This window comes from Polypterus senegalus, chromosome 8 (assembly GCF_016835505.1).
Source record: "Polypterus senegalus isolate Bchr_013 chromosome 8, ASM1683550v1, whole genome shotgun sequence".
NCBI classification, from domain to species: Eukaryota; Metazoa; Chordata; class Cladistia; order Polypteriformes; family Polypteridae; genus Polypterus; species Polypterus senegalus.
Genome location: NC_053161.1, coordinates 17,089,236 through 17,113,896, shown reverse-complemented (window position 1 = coordinate 17,113,896; position 24,661 = coordinate 17,089,236). Strand labels below are relative to the sequence as shown.

Here is a 24,661-nt window from a genome sequence, read left to right as displayed (position 1 = left end):
TTTGCTCTGAAACTCATAAATGATATCCTATTACAGACCTCCGTACATTTGTTAACACACTACGCTTTAATCCAGGGAATACTTTTTTTATATCTAAATGCTATACACTAGAAGTAACCTAGGTATTTTGTGATTGGAAATTAGTCATGATTGACGGGAATGGGCTAATTTTCCCATTTCCGATTGGATGAGAGACATGCCTATTGTGCTCGCTGACTTCCGTCACCTCCTACCACCGTCCCACCCATTTTCGGGGACTTCAGGGGTAGCTCTCGGTCCGTTCCTGAGAAGCAGCGGGGCTATACGATGCCGGAGCGGGCGGGGACAGCCACTGTCTTTTACAGCAGCTGCGGAGTTTAATCGAAACAAAAGCTGCTGCGGATTTTAATAAGGGGTTCTTCTTTGTTATTTTCCATTAAAACCAACAGCTTGAAGGTCAGGACAGTTATTTAAAAGAATAGACAAATGATGCCTTTCAAGATTTGCTGACGATTCCCATCTAGCCAGGAGCACAGTGTACTCGCGCGCTTCGCTCATTCTTAGGGAACCTACCTCGGAGCTTGCGATCAGCGCTCTACAGTGCTGTTGCATCAACAAGGAGAAGGGATTGGCTTCTAAAAGACATGGCTTATCTTGCCACACACACACGTGAAGAACTGCTGTAATTTATTTACCCAGAAGCGACTCTTCTCAGCATGGTCCGTTCTGGCTGATAGCTGGCACAGAGGATGCGATTAGTAGCCTAACGAAGCACCCTTGAGCATTTCTCACTCTTTTACCATACGCCGATAAAGTTGAAATTTGTTATAAACGATTTGGTCAGGAAAGGGCGAGGTGGAGAGATTCAACATGTCAACTCCAACCAGATTTAAAAAGGACAAAGAAATCATCGCCGAGTACGAAAGTCAAGTGAAAGGTAAGGCTCAACAAAACTGGGGGGTGCGTGATGGTTTGAGTCTGGTCGTTTTCGCTGGTTTCTCTGTTCCTTACCCTGAAATTTAGAACGAAAGAAGCAAGAAAGAGAAAAGAAGAAATTGGCTGGACAAGGCGCTTTTCTGTGGTGACGTTTTATGCTATTCATGATGAATGAATGAAAAGATCAGAAAGCGCCCCTGGTTACAATGCCCTGAGCAGTTTGGCTACTAGAGGAACTTTTTCATTCTTTCTTGACATTAGACCATTTCAAATATTAGAGCATTTATTATGGTTTCCTTTTAAAATATTGAAACATCTCCATTAGATTTACCTATGAAATGTAAACGCATGAATGGCAAAGCACATGTAGTTGCTCCCAGGCAAAAATCAGATCAGACTTACTGAAATTCTAGATACTAGCAATCCGCAGATTTCATACATTGTAGCACTTAGACTGCCGTGACTCAGTGTTGCCTTCTTGTGTAGCGGGTTCGTCACGTGTACAAAGTCCTAGTAGCAGACCGGCGAATGTGCTTTAAAACCTTTCGTGAAATATTTATACCAACAAGCAGTTAGTGAAAACCACCTCTCCTAAGTGGCCTGGCTTCTTCCAGTGCGAAAAAGGTAAATCCCAAAGGAGCACTTGGATTTTTCGTTTTTTTCTTTTCGAAAGCACTCTGTGGGTCACGCAGCAGGCTGCTGTCCTCACGCCGATGTCCAAAAGCCGACGTTCCCGTCATTTAAGACGTGCAGTTTTTTTTTGCACGTTGTCCTGCCGATCTGTCCATAATACTAAACTGTCGATTTTTGGATAGTGCCGTCGCCCGTATCGCATTTTCTGCCACCGATTCTAGTGTCAGTAACGTAAATAATGCTGCTATGTTTCTTGTTTGTTGTTTCTTAGTATTTGTAGCTATTTATTATTATTTAGCACTTTTTAATTATAATGCAGTGTTGCCGCTTTCGTTTTCTTTCTTCTTAAACGTCATGACTGACAATTCTTAAATTATCTTTTCCTCAGTTTTACTAATCCGGATGGACTGTAGAATACAGTTAGCATAGCACTTTAACTTCATTTTTGTTAATACCTCTACTATTTGCTGTAACCAGTTTAATCGCAAACACCACTTTGTTTTAGAAAACAACAGTGCATGTTGTTAAAGTTGTATTTCTGTTGTTACTGTAGTACTTGTAATAATCTTATTAATTGGTTAGCGTCCTATTGATGGTGTGGTGGCACAATGGTGAATGCTGCACTCTCTTCATCTCCAGAGTTCTCGGTTTATCCTGCTTGAGTACCACTGGTGTAGTTTGCACTTTGTCCTCGTGTTTGCTGGTTTTTGCTCACAGCACTTAGACTGTTATCCCAATATCTGAAAGATGGATGACTAGAAAAACTTGTCACTCCAAATTTATCCTTTGTGAGAGTTGCCTGAGATCTATGGTTCTCACCTTCTGCCAGCATGGGGAAGATTCTGGCTTCCAATGACCATGAACTGTAAAAGCAATTTTGAAAATGGTGTATTATTGGTATGCACTCTCCACTGTACATAATATAGTCCCAGTGATCATAACAAAAATACATATAAAGCAGTATCATAGCATCACAATTAAACAGTGAGTTTACATGTGCTTTAACAACACAGTTATTCACAGAAACCGGTTCTAAATAGGCCATGTACAGTATACCGTTTTTCTCGTTAGAGAAACCAGGATATTAGTCTTTGAGAAACCAAGGATAACGCATGTAGATTTCTCCATGATTACCCAGTTAAGTGGCCATGTAAACCCTTAACCGGGTGGCAGTTCATGCAATCGGTGCATGTCCATTGCACTCTGTTAGTCTGCACATGTCTGTGCTTCATGCACATCCAGCAATCCCAGGTAGAAAATGGTGGAAGCATCCACAAATATACACTTTCTGAGGCAAAAGCTTGGGCGATTGCATTATTCCTTCATGTGGTTGAAATAAGCTGTCTCAACATTTTAGAAATTTCTTAATTTATGTTGATGAGCTGAACATGCAGTGCTAAGCTCAGAAGCACAATCTCAGAAGACACAAGCTCCATGCCTATTTTCAGATTCATGGCTGTAGATGATGGGCAATCTTTTTTTCAGTGCATTTTTATGACATTGGAGGGTTTTGCCAAGGAAAGCTTCATATGTGGACTCAAATATGTAAATGGGAGTTTTTTTAATAAACAGGTTTCTGCCTTAAACAGGTTATTCATCTTATCCTGACTCACTGGCAATTAAAAAAAACTTTGTGTAAACTTTGTATAAATGTGTGTGTGTGGATATCATTTTACATCATGCACCTCGGCCAACATCCATATCACCTGCACTTCAAAACCAGAAATCCACCTGAAGCAAAGCATGTTAGCGCCTGGCCAGTACTTGGGTGGGAGACGTTGGTAAAGTCTTACCCTGTTGTCTGTGAGTGCATCCCATTGCCCCAGGTTTCTGAAGAAAATGGTGTCATCTTTCAGATGAGATGTAAAACCAAGTTCCTGACTGTCTGTGATCATGAAAGATCCCTAGTCATCTTTTGAAAAAAGTAGAGTCTTTGCTGACTTCCTGGCTAAATTGCCCATTTTGGTGCCCTAATCATTCATGGCCTCTGGTGGCTAACTATCTCTCTCACCCCTTCGTCACCTAATGTGTGGTGAGCATACTGGCAAAAGAATAGCTGCCGTGACATCATCCAGGTGGATGCTGCGTATTGTTGGTGGTTGAAGTGGTTCCTTAATGTCTATGTAGAACTCTTTGAGTAGTTTCAACGCGCTATTTAAATGTTATAAAATTTTTATTATTATTTACACGCCTAGCGCAGACTCTGGCATGCCAGTAATCCTTTCAGTAGATAGAGATGATTTTTATTTATTCATTGATGTTATTTCTTTTATTTTTATTAATTTTATAATTAATCACATTACACTGAATGAGACACAGAATCATTATGGATACAATCACTGCATGTAATGGATTTGTTTTGAATCACGTTCAACACTTCTCATGGGTAATTTTTAAAAGCTGGTTAATAGGTAATTACTTCTTTCCCCCTAAAAATGTAAACTTAATAGTTCTTTCACTACATATGATTATTATCAGTGAGTTTTCAAGAGGAGATAAAAAATAGGTATTATGGGTTTCATTAAAGCGTTGTCTCATTCCTTTGTAGCAAACTGTGCTACCCATCTGTTTTCCAGAATTTCTGGTTTAACTTAGGGTGAAAAAATGTTAATTTCATTCAAAACCACATCCTAAATGGACTGCCAGTACACATGCAGAACACTTCAATGCTGTGTTAACTTAAAAAAGTGTGAACTCTTACGAGCCTTCTAAGCTCTTGAAGCTGCAGTTGAAGTTTATAATCAAGGGTACCTCAGTCATGGTAAAGCTTCATCAGTACGAATATGGTATTGGCTCATTTAATTATCTGTAGTTATTTCAGTGTTCACCTTGGGTATACACTTTGGTGAGAAAATTATTTTTTTAAATGACGATCATACATACAGCTTTCCACTGTGTCTTGTAGGTATTATTTAAAGTTAACTATTTTTCATAAAATATAAAGACGTGAAATCTTATGATAGAGGACACAATGACCCCTTGCATTTAATATTTTGATGTTGCTTTAGTTACTTGTGTGTATACTTTTGACATATATGGCATATGTAAGTTTGTTCACTTTCCTAGTTTATTTAAGATTTAAAAATAATTTCTTGGGTTTTTGATTGAGTATTGTTGTGTACAACACCCTAGTACTACATGGCAATACACATAAACCTTTGCTAAAAAAAATAGAAAAAAGTAAGGGTATTGGTTGAAAACCAGTACAGGTATAGGGCTACTTTATTTGCTGAATGTTCATTGTTTCCCTTTACAAGGGAGCTTTCTCTTCTAGGAGGAAAAAAAACTGCCTGGTTAGCATTAATTAGTTTCAGACACCGTGGATATAAAACATGAGTTAATATCACTGTTTAACTATAATTCTGCTCATTTTATTTTACATTTCAAGTCTTTAAATAATGTAGGCATACAACACATGTTTTCCCATGCATGGTGAAAACTTTTGCATAATCCGTTTAAATATTTACAGCAGCAGGCACAATTTCACTGTAAGTGTACATACTACTTAACAAATGTAGAGAAGATGTGCAGTGTCAGGTTGAATGGATCCGGCAATATAATACATCCTGTTTTATTTTTAGATGTTGTAAATGGGATATATTATAAGCAAATGGGTAAATGTTAGGTACAGTTTTTATTGGTTCATAATCCTTTAGCAGTTCATTTGACTGACCAATATACCTTTTTACCCTTTATCTTCCTGTATAATATGCTACCATGGCTGTCCATTTGTCTGTCCAGGTTTTTAAATCACCTGTAGCTCGCAAACCATTTGACCTATTGACCTGAACTTTGGTGCACATATACTATGTGATGTCTACTATCCGCTTTCGGGGTGATTATTGACCTCCAAGGTTATCCATCCATCCATTATCCAACTGCTATATCCTAACTACAGGGTCAAGCGGGTCTGCTGGAGCCAATCCCAGCCAACATAGGGTACAAGGCAGGGAACAAATCCCAAGCAGGGCACACACCCACACACCAAGCACACACTAGGGACAATTTAGGATCGCCAGTACACCTAACCTGCATGTCTTTGGACTGTGGGAGGAAACCGGAGTACCCGGAGGAAATCCACGCAGACACGGGGAGAACATGCAAACTCCACACAGGGAGGACCCAGGAAGCGAACCTGGGTCTCCTAACTGCGAGGCAGCAGTGCTACAACTGTGCCACTGTACCACCCTCCAAGGTTATTCCTCTTTTAATTTTTATTTTATTTTATTGTAGAATCAACTCTCGGCAGCGGCCAACAGCCGTTCTCATCCATCCCACCTTCACCGTCACTTGCCCTACCTCTTCATATCTTAAACCATTTTTGAGGCAGATTGAAGACTAAAGTGCCTGCTTAAGTGAAAAATTAAAAAAAAAGGAATTAATTAATTGCAACAGAAACACTGACTTAATCAGTTTTAACGCGAAAAGATGCAGATGAAAGAAGAGAAGAAGCGGACCGCTCGGGCGGAGAAATGAAGAGCTGCTCAGGAAGCAGCAAGCACATCAACCTCTGAGTAAATGAATGCTAAACTTACAGAGAAATAGTGTGAAAACTATGAATGTCAAGTGTATTCACTACACATTATCGTGCAATACGCCGTTACTGGCAACTTATAATGCTCTTTATTATACAATCCTGTGCAGAGTCTGAGCAGTAAATAGTAAGGCACCAGTGGTGAACTAATTGCCCATCCACGAGAAGATGCAATAAAACACATCTACACACACACACTTATACTGGGGCTCAGTAGAATCTTTGGTTGACCCCACAGTATGCCCTTGGACACTATTGAGAAAAGTGGGGTCCCTCTAGTAAGCTTCAATAGATGTCTCAAAATGAATCAGACTTCATAGAGGGGTACCACAGCACAGAACATGATGTTCTTTCAAACAGGAATACATAATATACCATGTTACCCTAAAGATTAAAATGCACTAGGTGGTCAAAAACATAGTCTCTAATCCAGTTTTTAGCTTTCACAATTAATATTGTAGTTTTTTAAAGTTAACTGCATATTATATTTTTCATAGTGAACACTTACTCTGTTACAGTTCAGAATGACAAACTTTGTATTATGATACAATAAAAGCAGTCAATTCAGACTGTATAGGAAAGAGTAATCATAAAGCAGTATGATATATTAAATGGGAGTATGAGACATTTTGCAGAAAATTGACAATTTTTTTTTGAAAGAGAGTTACAGAGTGAGGTCCAGGGGAAAGCAGCCATTGTGCAGAATAGGCATTCATGTAGACAGAAATGGAATAAAGGCTTGTTAAATACTCAAAAATGGATTATATGACCTTACAGTTATTTCTAAAAACACTTGCAGTTTAGCTTAATTGTTACTTTTTTTCAGTTTTGTTTTTTTTTGAAAAATAATTTTCTAGCAGACCCTGGCACCCCTCAGCCATACAATTGGAAAAACAGGCTTGAGAATAGATTGTTAAAATTTATGATAGTGTTTCTACAGTAGGAGAATAGTTTTAGTACATTAGAATTAATTAATAAGTGCCACACACTTGTTTTTGATCTCTGCTTTAACCTTTATGCATTTAATTGAATATTCATACAAATTATGCTTAGTTAGATATGCAAGACTTTTCCATAACTCCACGGCATCTAATTTTCAATTTTTCTTTAGCTCACAAAGTCCCATGGTACATCTTCCTTATTGAATGAAAACATTTTAGAAAAACAGAAGTTTTTAATTGAGCAGATACCTACAAAAATGAAATGTCAAGGTCTGACAAACCTTAATGCTATTTGTGAAGATGCACATCATGCTTTTTGCCCTCAGGTTTTTGTGCTCTATATTATTTCAGCTGTCGGAGGTGCATATATGTGATAGAATCTTCTTTTTTTTGCTGCGTGTTTGCTCTAAAGGGCAGTGTTCTTTTTGTTACACAGTTTTATGCTCCTCTCTCCCCGATCATGTTTGTTCATTGGTATCACTGCATTGTAGTTTTTGATCAGAATTTAGTTCTTTTTAAAATGTAATATATGCTAGTTTTACTTTCTGTCTATACATACATTGTAATGTGTTCAAATGTGAGTTATTTTTTTTTTTTATCATTTTATAATGTAAACGTCAAAAAGAAAAAAAAGTACTACTGGTATTTCACATTTTTGAATTTGTTTTGTCTGCTTCGTGGCTTCTTCACAATGTTCTTTTTATTCCTCTAGTTGCCCATTAATAATGACATATGTTTCTCAGTAATTTGAAGCACATTCTTCTGTGTTGCTTGGCTGTCCTTTCTTTTGTTCTGCCCCAGATGGTTTTGAAGGGTGTTGAGGTCTGGACTACAAAAAGGTCACTCCATTGTTTCACCTCCCCCTCCACCACTGTCTTATTCTCTTCTCAGTCAATACTTAAGAATTGCTGCTCTTTCAAGTGTGGGGCTTTTAAAATATGCAGTCGTATTCCCGGTATTGTTTTTCTGTCTAACCAGAGCTATATTACAAATGCTAGGGTAATGACACTATATTTTAAAGATGTTACTAGTGATCATCAGTTGTACCCACAGTTGCATTATCATATTATACTTCTCAAATTCCTTTTTAGTATATTAAAGTAAGAGATTTGAATGTTTTTATTTATATCAATGATCGTTTGATAACTGCTGTATGTAGCATTCTAATTATTGATCAGTACAGCAGTGAATGAATTGATTTTTATGTAATTTATTAAAAATAATGTTTGTAGATATATAAAATATTGTTGTAATTGTTTCTTAGAGTTATTGTTTATTAGTATAAAGTCTAAGTTTTCAAGTGAACCTGAACTGTTATTACCTTCACTTTACTGAAAATATCAACATAATTTAACTGACTATATGTACTGTATCTGCAGGTATTGCGTTTAAGACTAGTTTTATCTTTTATTTACGTGAACAATGCATATATTGTATTGACTTGTGACACCACATTCCTCTTTAATATAGGAATACAGAAAAATTCTAAAATAAAAAAAAAACATTATTCTTCCTTAAGATGAATTTTCGTTCTTGTACCTGATGCTGCTGTCTCTGTGACCCTGCAGTTGGATAAAATAGTTTTCAAAAAGGGGTCGGTCGATAGTTTTACAATTATTTAACAAGTTACCTAGTTCAGTAGACATACAGTATGTGAGGGTGGCAGATCTGCTGGCTCAAAGTGTTTGAGTTGCTTTGATTCTCAGCTGGGTTGCCTTCAGTTTGTTTGCTTTCCTCTGTTCATGTGAGTTTCCTCTGGGGACACCAGTTTTCTCCCACACTTCAAAACATGCTGTAAGGCTGATTGATGATTCTAAATCAACCTGGTGCAAATACGTGTGAATGTGTGCCTCTGGGTGTTTTTCAAAGGCCTGGTGTCTTACTCAGACATGGATCCTGTCCTGCACCTGTTGATGTGGTGGTAAGCTGTGGTTGCTTTAAACACAAAGAAGGAGGTTTGAAAAACATATGGACAGAACAGACATTTCTTGAAATATGAGAGCCTGATTGCAGATGCTGAAATGGATCCTTTTGAAAGAGTTCAACGACAGAGATTTAGAAGCCATTTAGTGAACTGTTTTGTTCATTAAATGTCTTAAAATGGTTGAATGCTACATTCTGCCCAAGAAGGATCACAGCATTTTTTTTAGTTATTGCAGAATGGGGAAAAAAGAAGTGGGTCAAAGTGCTGTGAGGCAGTTTTCTTTGGAAGTGGTAATTTGGTCATCGTGTTGCATAGGCCTGTTTGAGGTGCTGTAAGCATTATTTTAAGCAGCACATTATATAATATATGTAAAAAACAAAATGATGTTATTTAGTCCTTTAACTGTTAATTGTGTCAAAATGTCTTTATTCATTTGAAAAAAAGTACAGGCAGTGATCTCCTTTAATCCTATAAATACTAGGATCTGGCCTTATTTTATCGAGATGTCTTCAGAACATCTGGGTACTGGTGATATTCTTTTACACTTTATCAGTCTCAGGCTCTTTTCCTGTTAGAAGGTCTTATTTTCTCGGCCTGCCTGCTGGTCTTTTTCAGTCTGAAACAAACACACCAGATTTTAAATGAGCAGTGGAAGGACAGGGACAGTACACTAACCGTAACCATGGATACCTGGCTAGTGGCCAGTGAGCTTTGTGTTACTCAGCGGCTAGCAGGCAGCTGCATCTTCAAGTAATTTCTCTGTGTGAAAGCAGGCTAACTCCACATGGTAGAATCAGGAGAGTGAATGTAAGTACATTATGAGTGCTCTGCATTCCCTGGTCAATGTACAGAGTTTTTCTGTGATGACCTCCTTTTTATTAGAAACTGAAGCTGTCAAGGTGATTAAGGACTTTTTTTTTCTTAGATTAAGTGGCAGACATGTGCGTGATTCATTAGTCTGTAACTTCCTTTATGAATTTATATAGATCATAAACAATATGAAACAACAACAGAAAGCCTCGAGTTTTTCTCCAAGATATAGTCATGCATTCTTACTTAGAATTCTTGTGTGAACGTACCATTATCATTGCTGCTTGTTAATTACAAAGATTTTCCATCAGTCATTAATCTTGAGATAAAACACATTCAGACTTGATGGTGTTTGTTTGCATTTTAGTAAATGATCTGGATTTTCTTTGTGCCTCTCAAATATCCTCTGAAATTTCGAATCTATTTTGAATGGGCACTTCATTATTTTGTAGATGTAATTAGTATTTTCTTTATCCTGTCATGTTGTTCTGAAAGAAATCTATGCTATTTTGTCTTTTTATGTTTATTTTAATAAACAAATGTAGTCTTATTATTTTATATAATTAGGATCTGACTGTCATGAGCCAGAACTGGATTAAATGTGTTAGATTTGGGTGTCAAGCTCAGTTTACTAAGGGCCAAAAATAACACTTTTTATACTCAATGTGTGCTGGAATATATCAACAGGTCAACATCACAGTTTGTTTTCAAACAAGACACACAAGTAACACTCTCTTGAAACTGTCTTCCCACTTGACCAGCTTTTCTTTTCATGGATATTGCAGCAGGTTATGATAGCTACCTGCAGCCAACAAACAGAAATCAGCATTGAATGAAAAAATTATGTCACCGCATAAAGTCAAGTGAGATTGACTTGACATGTGATCCAGACACAGGTGAGAATTTGTAGCTCAAGCAAAGTACATTCTTTTACACCTGCATTAAAGGAATACTCCAGCCAAAAATGAGATTTTTTGTTAATACCCATGTACTGTATTTATAGTTATGGCCAGGAAAAAAATCATATTTTCATTTAGAATGGTGTTAAAAAAGGTTTCTGATAAAATATAAGTCAGCGGCAACCAACATTGAACAACAGCACACAAAATCAAATCACCTTTGAACAAATTTCAAATTATTTTCATCACATAATCCACGTGTAAAGTCATGCAGTCGTATGTTCATAATGTTCCAAACTCATGTATTTTACCAAAATATTATTAAATAAGATACTTCTGCAAAATGCTCTGTTAATCTAAAAAAGATCACGAATTTAATTTGTAGACCCGTCATTGCATTTATATTCATATCCACAACTGGAGTACAGTACCTGGGAATTATTTAGTGCAGGCTGTAAAACGTCTTGGGTCAATTGACCGTTTGCTTGTTGGAATATCTCAAATATGCACAAGTATGAGGCATATCCTCTTTTTTCACTTTTAATCTTTGTTTTTCTTTAACATTTAATCTTTAGTTGTACATGTATCTTAGGGACTAGTCACTTTTGCATAAAATGCAATTAATAAACTATTATTGCTTGCACTCCAGACAGAATGGGAATAGGGAGGCTGGTGTATAGTTTAAATTTTTGTTTGTGTTTGAGAGCATTCTGTTTTAGTTCACAAGAACATTTTCCAGAAGTGACTCAGTTGATTGAGCTGCCATGTGGGACATCCTGAGACTTTGTCAGATCTCCCCGAAGTCGTTAGATATCATGGCCGGCCTTTAAACTGGTACTGTGAGTGCATTGCAGAGTTGAGGCAGAACCTCTGTTTTTCCCAGTTGATTCTAGAGTTTGTCAGAGGTATGTTCTTGCTTCTACTCTATTCAATGCATGCATGAACTGGGTGTTGGGCAGGGCTGTGGAGTCCATGGCTGTGTTGCATCTATTGATGAAGAGAGATTCACAGATTTTGACTTTGACGACGATGCTGTGGTCTTTGTGGAGTCGATGTAGGCTCCCGAGAGACTGAGCTAGGAGTCTGAGTGTCTGGGCTTGCAAATGTTGTGGATAAAAAACAAGATCCAGGCCTTTAATGACCTCTTGGGCACAGCCATCATCATTATGTCTGTCTGTGGAGGAATGTCAACCTCATAGAGAGGTATACTTGTTTCGACAGTGACATTTATGTCTCTGGTGACTTTTTCTATGAAGTCAGTAGATGGATTGGGAGGACGTGTGGGTTCATGAGGTCACTGGAAAGGGGTGTGTGGCACTCCCGATATCTCTTCAAAAGGACGAAGGTCCAAGTCTTTAGAGTCCTGGTGCTCCATGTTCTGCTATATGGTTGGGAGAGATGGATGCTATCTAGCGACCTGAGACGAAGACTGAACTGCTTTGGTGCTGCATCTCTTTGGAGAATTCTTGGATACCACTGGTCTGACTTTGTATCAAATGAGCGGTTGCACATGGAGTCCCGAATGAGGCACATTACCTGCATTTGTGAGTGAGCATCAGGTACGGCACTACGACCATCTGGCACAATTTCCTGAGGGTTCCTCATTGCTGAGGACCGAAGAGGCTGGATCAGGTCAAGGGGATGCCCACGTAACACCTGGCTGTGTCAGATAGATGGTCATTTCCAGAGGATAGGACTGGACTGCATGTTAGCCTAGGTGGTTGCCAACCAGGATCCCAAGCTGTTTGGTCATGTGCTGGTTGCAGCAACGCACTGTACCAATGCATGCTCCCCAAACTAATCTGACCTGACTCATTTAACAATATTTTAGTAAAAGTACATGTGTTTGGAGGATGGATGTTTTGCTACTATTTGCTGTTGTCCAACGTTGGTCATTATTGACATATTTTGTATCAGAAACTCTTTTATCACCATTCTGTATGAAAAAATTAGATGAAAAGATTTCTTGGCCAACACTACAAATTACATGGGTTAAGCAAAGCATAAAAAAATTACATTTTTAGTGGAGTATTTCTTTAATATATGTCACAATCAGATGACACTCTTAACAAAATTAACATATAGAATGTAAAAGCACTGGTGAGGGATCACACAGACCACAATCAAAGTTGGTAAGAAACAGATAGTGATGACATTTAAGACAAGAAGAAATGCCAGTAAGTTTTGTAAACACTCAGTGGAAAAGACAATTATGTCAGGCAGCGACAGCAGTCAGGTAAGCCTCAGAAAGGTGGCCAGCCCTGACACCTGTTCAGATTTAATAAGTGAGCACAGTGGCAGCAGTGGTGCGCATGAAGTCCAGCTACCATCTTTTAATGAGACTTTCACATCTTTGGCATCATGTTAAATACTAATAAATACAGTTATATGTGGCAGAGTGGCATATCCACCTCTTTTCACTCTTTCTCATGAGATTATGAGCAGCCAGGTGTAAATGTATTCCAGTTATATACAGATACATTCCATATATGGAATGCAGGTTAAAAGGGGGTATTTGAGAAAACTAACAGTTGCATATTTTGAATATTGAACAGGCCGCTGCAAAAAAATGAAAGGCCTTGGGTTTAGCACTTCTGGGCTAGATAATAGATGGATTGTTTTATATACTGATAAATATTGGAGAATATTAGTAGACACTATTATATTTCAAATGAAGTAGTTTATATGCACCTCTTAACAACTTGCAAGGTTTTTATACTGTTTAATAATTTATGTTTTTTTATTAACATTCAAATTTTTATTTGAAAAGAAAAGTCAGAGCATGAATCCATTGCTAACAATCCCCTTGGGTCTTTGCTAGTCAAATCTCCTTCAGATCTCCAATATAGCTATACTATAAGAACCAAAGGACAGAGGCCTTAGATAAGAATCTTAATCCTGGCTGAAATTTCTGCCATTGAATATATGTACTTTTTGGAAACCAAAAAGTAACTAGCTATTTACAGTGTTTTTTTCACCTCAAATACTTGTCTTTATTGTATTGGGAATGTACTATCATACGTTATCTTAATCTCCATGGGAACTATTTAACATTCTCTAGCTTTATTGTATTGGGACTGTTTAAGATTATATCCTAGGTTTATTGTATTTGTACTGTACTTGCAAAAGATATCTCAATTTTAACTTTTTCTACACTGCTGCTGGGGGGTTGTTTTGTTCTATACATGCTCAGTTTTTTGGACTGGGACTTTGTTAAGTGTGGTCTGCCTCACACAGGGAGGCAAAATGGGGTGGGGGGGTAGCACATTGCTATTTTTTATTTATCCTTTCTGCCCCAATAACCATACGTGCCAACATAACAATAGGCTTCATAGCAATAACACCGGGCAATAATATGAAATTTAAGTCAAAGCTATCATATGTAACAAAGTACTACCTCAACTTAAAATGTCATTAAAAGTTCAGAAGCAATGTTTTTATAACCAAACATTGAACTTTGTGAGCTGGAATGTCAAACGTCTCAATGAAAAAGAAAGTATTCTCTCACTTAAAAGGTTTAAATGCCAAGATAGTATTTTTACAGGAGACTGGTCTTGTAAGTAAGGACCAGTTTCAGTTGCAAAGGGAGTGGATTGGCAACTTCACTGCAGCTATACAAAGAAAACTAGGGGTGTGGTAATCTTAATACACAGAACTATTCCATTTGTAGTGTCAGATGTAGTATCTGATCCTAAAGGGTGATATGTTATGAGGTGGGCAGTTTTTTTTAATACTAAAGTGATTCTGATAAATATCTATGCACCTAACGTGGATGATAGAGATTTCATCCAAAATGTATTCACATGCATTCCTAATGTTGAACACTAATACAATTATAATACCCAGAGAATTTAACTGGATAGGTCTTCAGCTACAGTGGTGATAACATCCAATACTGAAAAAATAATTGCACAGTTTATAATGGATTACACCCATGGAGGGTTATAAATCCTAACCTAATTGCATATTCCTTCTTCTCTCAAATTCATCATAGTTACTCCAGAATGGATTATTTCTTCCTAAACAATAATTTTTTGCCCATTATCAAATCTTGTAAGTACAGCGCTATTGTTATATCCGACCATGCCCCTCTGATCATGGAGCTTAAATCACTATGCCCTGCACACTCATCTTGTAGCTGGTATCTTAACCTCCTGTCATTAACTATTGAAAACTGTACAGAATTTATATCCAAGCAAGTCGATTATTTTCTAGACACAAATGCATTCAGAATTGAGTCTCTTTACTACTAAAGAAATGGAGCAGCTCGTCTTTAAATTGTGACATCATTAATATGAACACTGAGAGAAGGCCTGTAAGATATTAGCCCAAACAAATCCACATGCAAGAAGTCTGCAACGCAATAACAATTACCAGTACAGACAGTGATAAAATCATTGACCATAAAAATATAACCTACACATTTTGAGAATACTATAGGTCCTTATATTCTACACAGTCTAAGGAAAGTAAGACACAATCTAATGAGTTTTTTTTGACTCATTACACATTCCACAGCTAGATGCTCTTAGTGCTGTGGAACTGGATAGACTGCTGACACTCTCAGAATTACTAAACACTATAAACTCTTTTCAAAGTGGGAAAGCAGCTGGTCCTGATGGGTACCCAGTGGAATTTTATAAACAATTTTCAAATAAATTATTTCCACCATTATTAACAATGTTTATAGAAACTAAAGACAACAAAATTCTCCCTCAGACTTTCCTTATTAATTACTGTGTTGCCTTAGAAGAATAAGGACTTAATACAGTGTAATCCATACAGACCAGTTTTACTCCTGAATAGTGACATTAAGATGCTCTCCAGAGTTCTAGCTAGAAGGAATGAGAAAGTGCTTCTTTCTGCAATATAACAAGACCAAACTGGATTTATTAAAGTCAGACCCTTAGTGTTTAATATAGTATATACACCCATTAAATCTAACACCCCAGATATCTTACTATCTTTGGATGCAGAAAAAGCATTTTATATGGTTGAATACCTATTCATCACATTGCACAAATCTGGGTTTGCCCCAAGCATATGTTCATGGATCAAACTACTCTGTACTAGTTCAAAAGCCACAGTTGGTATTAACAACAATATTTCAGACTACTTCAAACTAGAATGCAATACTTGACAAGGATGTCCCCTATCACTGTTTCTCTTTGTAGTCACCTTTGAACCAGTGTCTGTTTACTTTTGAAATGCAGAGATAAAGGGGATTTTCAGAGAAGTTCTTGAATAGAAAATATCACTATATGAAGTTGATATTGTACTGTATATATCTGATCCAAAGAATTCAGTGCTGCAGATTTTCAAAAGCTATCTGGACTTGAAATTGTTGTATCTTAGCAGGTCAGTGTAAATCTCAAGGGGTAAATATCACTGTGACTGTGCGGGTCTGCTCAGTCCTATTCAAAGGAGTGACATAACAAAGGAATGAAACCTCAGATATAAATTTCAAAGGAGTGACAACCATCCAACCAACCAACCAAGTGGTAGGTGGGGCGACAACGATTTTTTTGGCGAGCATACTTTCAGTTGTGTGTGATAGGTGACTCGTTATGTCACTCCAATAAAATGTCACTCCTTTAATACGGTATTTATGTCACTCCTTTGTTATGTCACTCCTATGAAGTGTCACTCCTTTGATACAGACCCAGGTCAGCTCCTTGCCCTCTCTTCGTTTTTGGGAGCCTCTTGAACCCGACACGATTGATAGTCATGACTGGGATGAGAGTGACAGATGAAGACAAAACACACAAGAAGCGTGTTGAAGGTGCTCAGTGCTTTTATTAAAAAAAAAAACATATCAAAATAGTGTCCAAAGTGCAGTGCTTCAACTGCCAATAAATAAATAAATAATCCTTAAAAATCAGTGAACATGTGGAGGTTAAAAGCCCATAAATAGAAAAATCCAACGAAAACAAAGTTAAAACCGTCTGGCAGGAATCTCATTTAAAATTCACAAGTCCTGGTGCCTTCCTTTAAAATTGATGCCTTTCTGGCGTATCCTATTTGGACCTCACAGCCCGAAGAGACATTGACCAGCAGGTGCAGACACCCATTTCTTCTGGCCTGTGTACACGCTGCCAATCCCAAAATGTCTGTGGGCAACCCCCGATCCCTGCTCAGCCCAAACTGCTGCCAATACAGGCTCAACACTGCACAGGCTTTCTGTACTTCCACCATTGCCATTGGCTCCACCCGGCAAAAGTACCTCCTGAGCATGATGGTCACTCCTGCTCCCAAGTTGTTCAACAGGAGCAACCCACAGCCACCTCCTGAGCAATGGCCATATGCTCCTCTTTGGGACTTCACTCCCATCTACCGTTCATTACACCGGCTTGTTTTCTCTCTCTTTTCCTCCTGCCTGGTTCTTTTCATGTCATTTAACTCCACTCTCTTTTCTTGTCTGTTTTTTCTTCCTTTTTTTTCATTTTGTCTTTTCTTGTTCCTTTCTGTTGCGCTGGCTCGTCCCATGGGCACAGTGTCTCAATCGCACACAGCAGGAAGCTGATGAAGCAATTGAGAAAGACTGCACCTTCACATGCAGGTGTGTCTCACTCGAGTTACTTCACCAACTCCCTCAACTGTGTGAGTGCGCCCACAGAGAACGAGCCAGCCAATGGATTACTTTATTAAAAACGCTTCAAACCTTTCCTGTATGGTTCAGAAAGAGTTTCATCCCAAGAGCTCTAAACGCACTCAATCAGTCCATCAACTGCTCCTTGTAGAACTGTCTGTACTTATGAGTACAATCACCTCACTGTAAACTTGCGATACAGTTATAATATTGCACAACCTGAGCCGCTTTATAAAGTGCATATTTACATATGATGACAATATCATTTTTAAGATGAAATGCAGCAAAATATGTTTATCATATTATACAGATAAAACTTTAACTTCATTTAAATAATCTATATTATTAATAATTAAAGGACATGGTGTTGCTACACTATCAAGCATCTGGCGCTACGTTCACGGATTGTTCCTGCCTTGCACTGTATGTTTCACTGGGACTAGCGTGAAGGATAGAATAATTAAACATGTACTACGAAGATATTTCAGTGTTCCTTAAAAGTTTTGAAGAATCGCATTATAAGCTTACAGATGGCTTAACATCCATTGCAGAGCTGATTGTGTGGTGAATGGGTATTTGGAGAAAGAAAAGTAAGGACAGGAATTGGAGGTTAATACTTTTGAAAGAAAGAGTACTGCAAGGGCGGCCTTAGGCATGTGCAAACTGTGCTCCGGCACAGGACCGCCAAATCCCAGGGGCCGCCACGCCAATATATATCTATACTAATAAAAAGCAAAGTCCTTACTGACTGACTGACTCACTCACTGACTCATCACTAATTCTCCAACTTCCCGTGTAGGTAGAAGGCTGAAATTTGGCAGGCTCATTCCTTACAGCTTACTTACAAAAGTTAGCCAGGTTTCATTTCAAAATTGTACGTGTAATGGTCATAACTAGAACCTACTTACGTACATATATACGACCATAGCCTGCATCTCTGTCGCCGTGTGAGGAGGAGTTGCGTCCCTCATCGTCACGCCTCCCACGTAATTGAGTGCCTTCCCATATAAGGCTGTCCATCAGCATTACACAATTGAGAAGGCAGCTAAAGAATATGAAGCGAGTGACGAATACAAGCATATTTATAAATGCAGCTACTGCGGAAACAAAGCATGGTGTAAACCTTAAGTTTAAATTAAGTTCATAGACACGCTGCTGCTGGCGTTTGTCATGCCTACGACAAATACGATATTTGCGAGATCCAAGTTTACTGAGAGGACGCAGGGTATAAACGAGACTTTTGATCACTTTGTAACAGAGTTAAAATTGATGGTGAAGGACTGTGCTTATGCAAACGAAGATGAGATGGTCAAGGATAGAATAGTGTTTGGCACAAACTCAGCGAAAGTGCGAGAGAAACTTTTAAGTGCCGGGTGTGAGCTAACATTAAATAAAGCCGTGGACATTGCAAGATCGCACGAGATAGCACAACCACAGCTGAGAAACTTTGATGCATGTACCCCGAGCGGCTCACGTGAACTGACTGTGAACGCAGTACGCACACAAAAAGCAAGACCTCCAAAGAGCGCTGAACAAAAAACACATTACACAATTGAGAAGGCAGCAAAAGAATATGAAGCGTGTGACGCATACAAGCATATTTGTAAGTGCAGGTACTGCGGAAACAAAGCACGTGGGGCTAAAGGAAGACAGTGTAAAAAATGTGGTAAACTGAACCACTTCGCTAAAGTTTGCAGGACTGGGAAAGGTAAACCCGTGCATGTAGTGTGTGATGTCTCAGACAAAGCGGAAGACGAGCTGTTTATTGATGCAGTAAGAAAGGAACAACCCTCTGAATCTGAACAAGCCTTTGTAGACATATCAATAGGAAAGCAAGGTGTAAAGCTTAAGTTTAAATTAGGTTCATAGACACGCTGCCGCTAAATATTCGCAGGCAAATCTACAACTTAATACCGGGAATGCCTGTTAAACATCTTAGATTCACGAGTACCGATTTGGGTAGTGAACACTTCGATGAATGAAACCTGTTATCTTTACAGCGGTTGACAAACACGGAATATAACTTGAACACAACACATCCTCCAAATACGAACCTGATTGAAAGAAATAATGATAATCAAATCCTTGATGACAGCAACACTCATAACAGTCACAAAACAATTACATTGACAATCATGTTACGTTATTTTTAAAATGTTTTCTTTTCTTTTTCATAATTTCTTTAACACTACTTCTCTGCTGCGAAGCGCGGGTATTTTTCTAGTTGAATATAAAACAGAAAGAGAAAATAACGATACAGCTAAAAACGCAGCAGCAAATTTTGGCAAAAGTTAAATGCTTGTGTCATGAGCATGAGGCGGCTATGCAGTGTCCACAATGGACGTGGCCATCCGCCGTGCATAAGATACCATATTGTAAGTTTACTCTTTTTAATGTCATAGATTTAGAGCTGCAGTAAATCAACATGTTATCTCATTCATTTTTTCGATCATGGAACTAAACTAATGCACACTAGCCTTTTTTTGCTTTGCATCGTAAAGCTACATGTCTGAGTTGAATTCCTGCCTTATGTTTGAATGTTGTAACAGGCAATTGCTGTCTGTAGCCCTGAACTTAAAAAATTGGGTTCAGAAAAGGAGTGGATGATTTTGTTACTATATTTATAATATTAACAGTATTTTTTGCAAGTACAAATTATATATCTTTAAGATAATTAAAAATAATTATGTTAATGAATATTAATCAGCTAAGGCTTTCATTTAGAGCACACCAGTTTATTTTAAAGACACAAACTATAGAACTCTAAACCTACAACAGGCTTGACTTTAGAATTTTGACTATTTTTAAAGTCCATGTTTCATTCCACTTTCTTGTTCATTATGGAGTTGTAACCTGTTAATGTCATAATCAATGGCAAGTCTGGGACAAACACTGCATTGGATGGAACATTATTGAAAAAAACTGCAGTGGGTTTGTTTAATATACAGTATATGCTGTTTTGTGGTACTGATGCCTTCTTTTCGTGTCATTTTAATGAATTTGTAATTCTTTGTAGGATAATTGGGATGTGGTGACTACTTGGGTCCTTTTTCATGTTTGTCATACTTACAGTATCTTTTTTCTCTTGAACATTGATTTCATTATTTCAAGATGGTATTCATCGTGCAGAGACTGGGATGAGACTCAAACCCAGTGACTGGTTATTGTGGGACAGCAGTATTAACCACCATACCTCCTCTTTTAGTATTAGGATATTGCTATATACAACCATTGCTCCTGTTAGTAGTGTTTGTGCTTATTAGTAACATATGAACTAAGATTCACAGAACAGGTTCAAAAGAAACAAAACTAAAACAGAGTAAGCTCTTAGTGTATGCATACATGTTTTTACTCACTAACCCATATTTTAAAGCAAAATGTATTGTTTAGTTTGCAGGTGTTCTGCTTTAAGTTTACTTTTATTCTTACTACTGTCACTTTATCTGTGTAAAGGATGTTTTATTTGTTTTATTGAGCTGAATGCCAAATGCAGAATCATTTGATTCATAATGTCAGTTACAAAGCATAGTGTCGAGAAAATATTATAAAGTAGGCATTTTCTACAATAATATGGAAGGATGCATACTGTAGTAGGAAAATCCTGACTTTTTTAAAGACGGCAAGTCGTTCTGGATTTTATATTTGCTGATGGATCAGTGAACCATTACATCACATGCATTAAATGTTCCCCTAAAGGTTACAGGACACATCCACACAACTAAGCAAATATGTTTTTTTTAAATTTCATCATCACAAGATGTTGTTCATTTCAGTGTAAATGCTTCATATACAGTATACACTGCTTCATATTTTGTACACCTGCTTGTGCTTCCTACACAGTTCTAATTTTTATTTTTATTAATGTGTTCTATTTTTCCTTTAATTTGGGTGTTCTCAGAATACCTTAAAAAGCATTTCCATCACCATTTTCACAGTTTTAACTCATGATCAGACTTGTTCCAAAAGCATCTTGAAACCTTATGTTACATTTTTAATCAATAGAAAATTTTGCCGGAAGAAAACTGGAGGATGCATTTGACATAATTTGTTTTGGGACAATATACCTTTTTTTTACCAGAGAGACAGAAAGATATTTCATCTCATGTCCCTTAGAGTGCCACAGGAAAAATTTGTTAATTATGCTGTAGCTCTGTTACATAGATATTGTTGTTGCATAATTTTATACATATGGTTGAAATGGAAATGAGACAGAACCAAACAAAAGAAATAGACAAAGAGCCAGTAGATGTTTAATAAAATCTGTGATGCATACATTCATATTTTTTTCAGCTTCTCTGATTATTTTCCCTATGTTTGCTATAGAGGACATCTTACAGAAACCCATTACCCACTCCCTGTTAAACCATAATTTTATTGTTTTGCAGTAATTTTTCTTGTCAGACCATTAACATATTTGGAAGCATGTAAGGCTACCACAACTCCTCCATTTTGCTTGCCATAGCTTTGAATTGATTAATCGGGTATAATTTCATATGTTTTGGCTGAGTTGGTTTGGGTAATTGCTAATGCTTTTTATTGAGTAACATCAGCTTTTTCAAAATCCCATCTCTCATAGAAACCATAAACCACAGGAATTTTACTATGTGCATGTGTGTATATGTTTTTATTGCACACTTTCATAAGAGTTGGAAAATAAATGAATAAATAAATTTAAACTGAACATCAAGAACGGAGTTATAGTACTACATTTGAACCTTAGATTTAACTGTGAATTAAAAAATCCGTGTGGCTGTTATGTTTTGTCCCTGTTATTGACATTGTCCTGAAATAAACTCATGCACTGTCTAGAGTAGATTCATTCTTGGTGTTTTTAACAGATAACTACTTCATAAACATCTTTCAATTATTTTCTAATTGATGTCTTCCAAAGGTGATTCTTATTAAATAGATATTAGGCTGTAACTGGCAGTCATTTAAGCACACAAACGATTGTACCCTATGTATTTGGAAGTATTTTAAAGAAGTGAAGTTCATTGTTATAATAAATAAATTGGCAATGAAGAAAGTTTCTTAGTAAGGACCATGTTTGAGCATTTGCTTGTATACTTTACTGTTGTTATGGTAGTAGGCCTAAATCAAGTAAAATGGTTAAACAGTCAATTTGAATTTCTCAATGGGATTAATAAAGTTGATCTAATCTTATCGATAATTGATGCTGTTTTCTTGCACAGTCATTTCTTTATTATCTTTAGGTAGAAAATACAGAAACAAAAGGCAACAAATTTGTTATTGGTGTGGTATGGGGGAGTATGATGTAGATAAAATTAACTTCTCTTTCCTTGGTCAAGTGAAGAAATTAAAATAGATAGATTATACAAATGAGCTTAGTTTTTTTAAAATATTGTTTTAAACTGGTTTATTTCTAAATATATAATAATTTATTAAAACACAGTGAAATCCTTGTTTTAAGATTGAGAAACAAAATTTACTACTCTTCATATAACACTTTTGTCAATTGTTTTTGTTGTTTTTGATTATTTGTTTAACCAAATAATAATCAAAGGTCTTACCAGTAATTTGTACAATTGAACAGCTTACATGTTATGCATGGGTTGTTTATGTCACTTGTGAGGAACAGATGGCATCTGTATGTTTATTTAATGATGGGAAAACCTTCATAAAACCCTGATGTAGCTTATTCCTGGAGTGATGTATGAAATAATTTCTAAATAAAAATTGTCTTTCTGCTGTGGGCATCACAAGCACAAGTTTTTCAAAAGTAAAAGTATACCTGCTATTGAATTTCTGCTGCTAACATCATTATATCTTTATTGGAAAATAATGAAAAAAATACATTAGAAAATGCATAGTTTTCATTTAGAATTACTTGCACTTTTTTTAGAATGAATCAGCTTACTTTTCAACATTTTGCTTCCCAAGTCTTTTAAATTAATTATTTCTGAGCATTCACTTGGCAATTGTAGCCAAGGAATAGCAGACTGTGCATCATTTTTAGATGTGTGGTCATCATACAGCTATTTTTAAATCATTTAAAACAGATTTTTACTGAACATTCTCTAAGGCAAACCCTGCAGTGAATAAGTAGTGTATATGAATATATGCCAGAAAGGAAAAGATTGCTGATTGCTGGAATTGATTGTATAAAGATCTTACAGGTTTATGGCTCATGCTTTTTCTTGAGTGACATTAATTAAAGCGCTTGTGGAAGAAGCAAAAAGCTGAATCTGTGCAAGGAGAACTGTGGTAATGTACACTTTTCATTTGGCTTAATTGGCTTAATTTGCACACAATCATTTGCCATCCTCTTTTTTATTTTAAATGAGGTAGCCCTTTCAAATTAAAAGAAAAAACCTGCACTGAATATATTCTGTGTGCTATTATTTTGTTCTGGTTTTGTCCAATCTAAGAGAACATTTTCTGTAAAACAAGTCAAGGAAATTAATGTAATAGGTTGCACTGTTCCATCACTATGTCTTTTTTATGTGGGACATTTTATCATGAGAATGTTCACAAGACTAAGCAAACCAGAATGCAGTATCATGGGCATGTGACAAATTCAGTGCATCTTTCATGAAACCACAAACATCTCAGCTGGTGAATTGGTTTTTAAAACTAATCTCTACACAGTTGGGAATTGTAACATTCAATTGAGTGGGCCATGCTGATCATGACATTGTTACTTTTCAAACATTAAAGATGTCATTACAGTTTAAAAATGTGTTAGGTTAAATGAAAATAGGTTGATATAGCTTGCACTGGTAGCATTGTTCCCAAGAACTCCTAATCATCAGCATGTTATTCATCTCCTAAATTGTTTAATAGTTATTGTATAATTTAAAACGCCTTTTAAAAGTATTCTAGTATTGTCTTTTGTCCTTATTACTATAGCCTCAAAAATGGCACAGTAGAACGTAGTTGTTTAATTAATGTAGTGGGTTGCACTGTCCCATCACTATAGGACACATAGTTGTTTTTAATGTGTAGTCTGTGGAAAACTGCTTTCCAACTTGTCTGCTGCACACTCTAAAGTCTCAAAACCAATTAATTGTATATTACAGGTATTTTTCATGGTTATGTTTAACTGGGAATGCTAAACAGTGCAAGCTTGAATTTGAAAATTATGTATTGTTTTACTCAAATTAAAGATTACATAAATAAATATGAACATAATGAAAAAAATACATGTGAATAAAAATGGCATTCTTAAAAGATGAATTTTGTGTGGGCTATGAGTTAAGACAGAATAAAGCTGTAATTCTCCAAGGTCCAACAGTGTGTTAAAAGCTTTGAGGGAGTCTCATTGCATAATGCACTTGTGAAGCATGTGTGACTTTTGTTTAATTGATGGTTTGTGGGAAGCAGAGTTTAAACCAGTCAGCTGCCTGATGCACTGAGTTACACTATAGTATACAGCACTTGCTTAGGGTTTCAAAT

The 24,661-nt window shown here is 36.8% G+C and overlaps 1 protein-coding gene across 1 annotated transcript in view; it reads left to right on the top strand.

The window, feature by feature from the left end:
• The first annotated feature begins 252 nt into the window (after window positions 1-252).
• srgap1a (SLIT-ROBO Rho GTPase activating protein 1a) overlaps window positions 253-24,661 on the top strand; it is a 250,898-nt gene continuing 226,489 nt past the window's right edge. Inside the window, exon 1 of the mRNA XM_039760840.1 lies at window positions 253-916. Coding sequence (XP_039616774.1) covers window positions 850-916 — 67 coding nt within the window. The 5' untranslated portion in view covers window positions 253-849. The remainder of the gene's footprint in view (window positions 917-24,661) is intronic.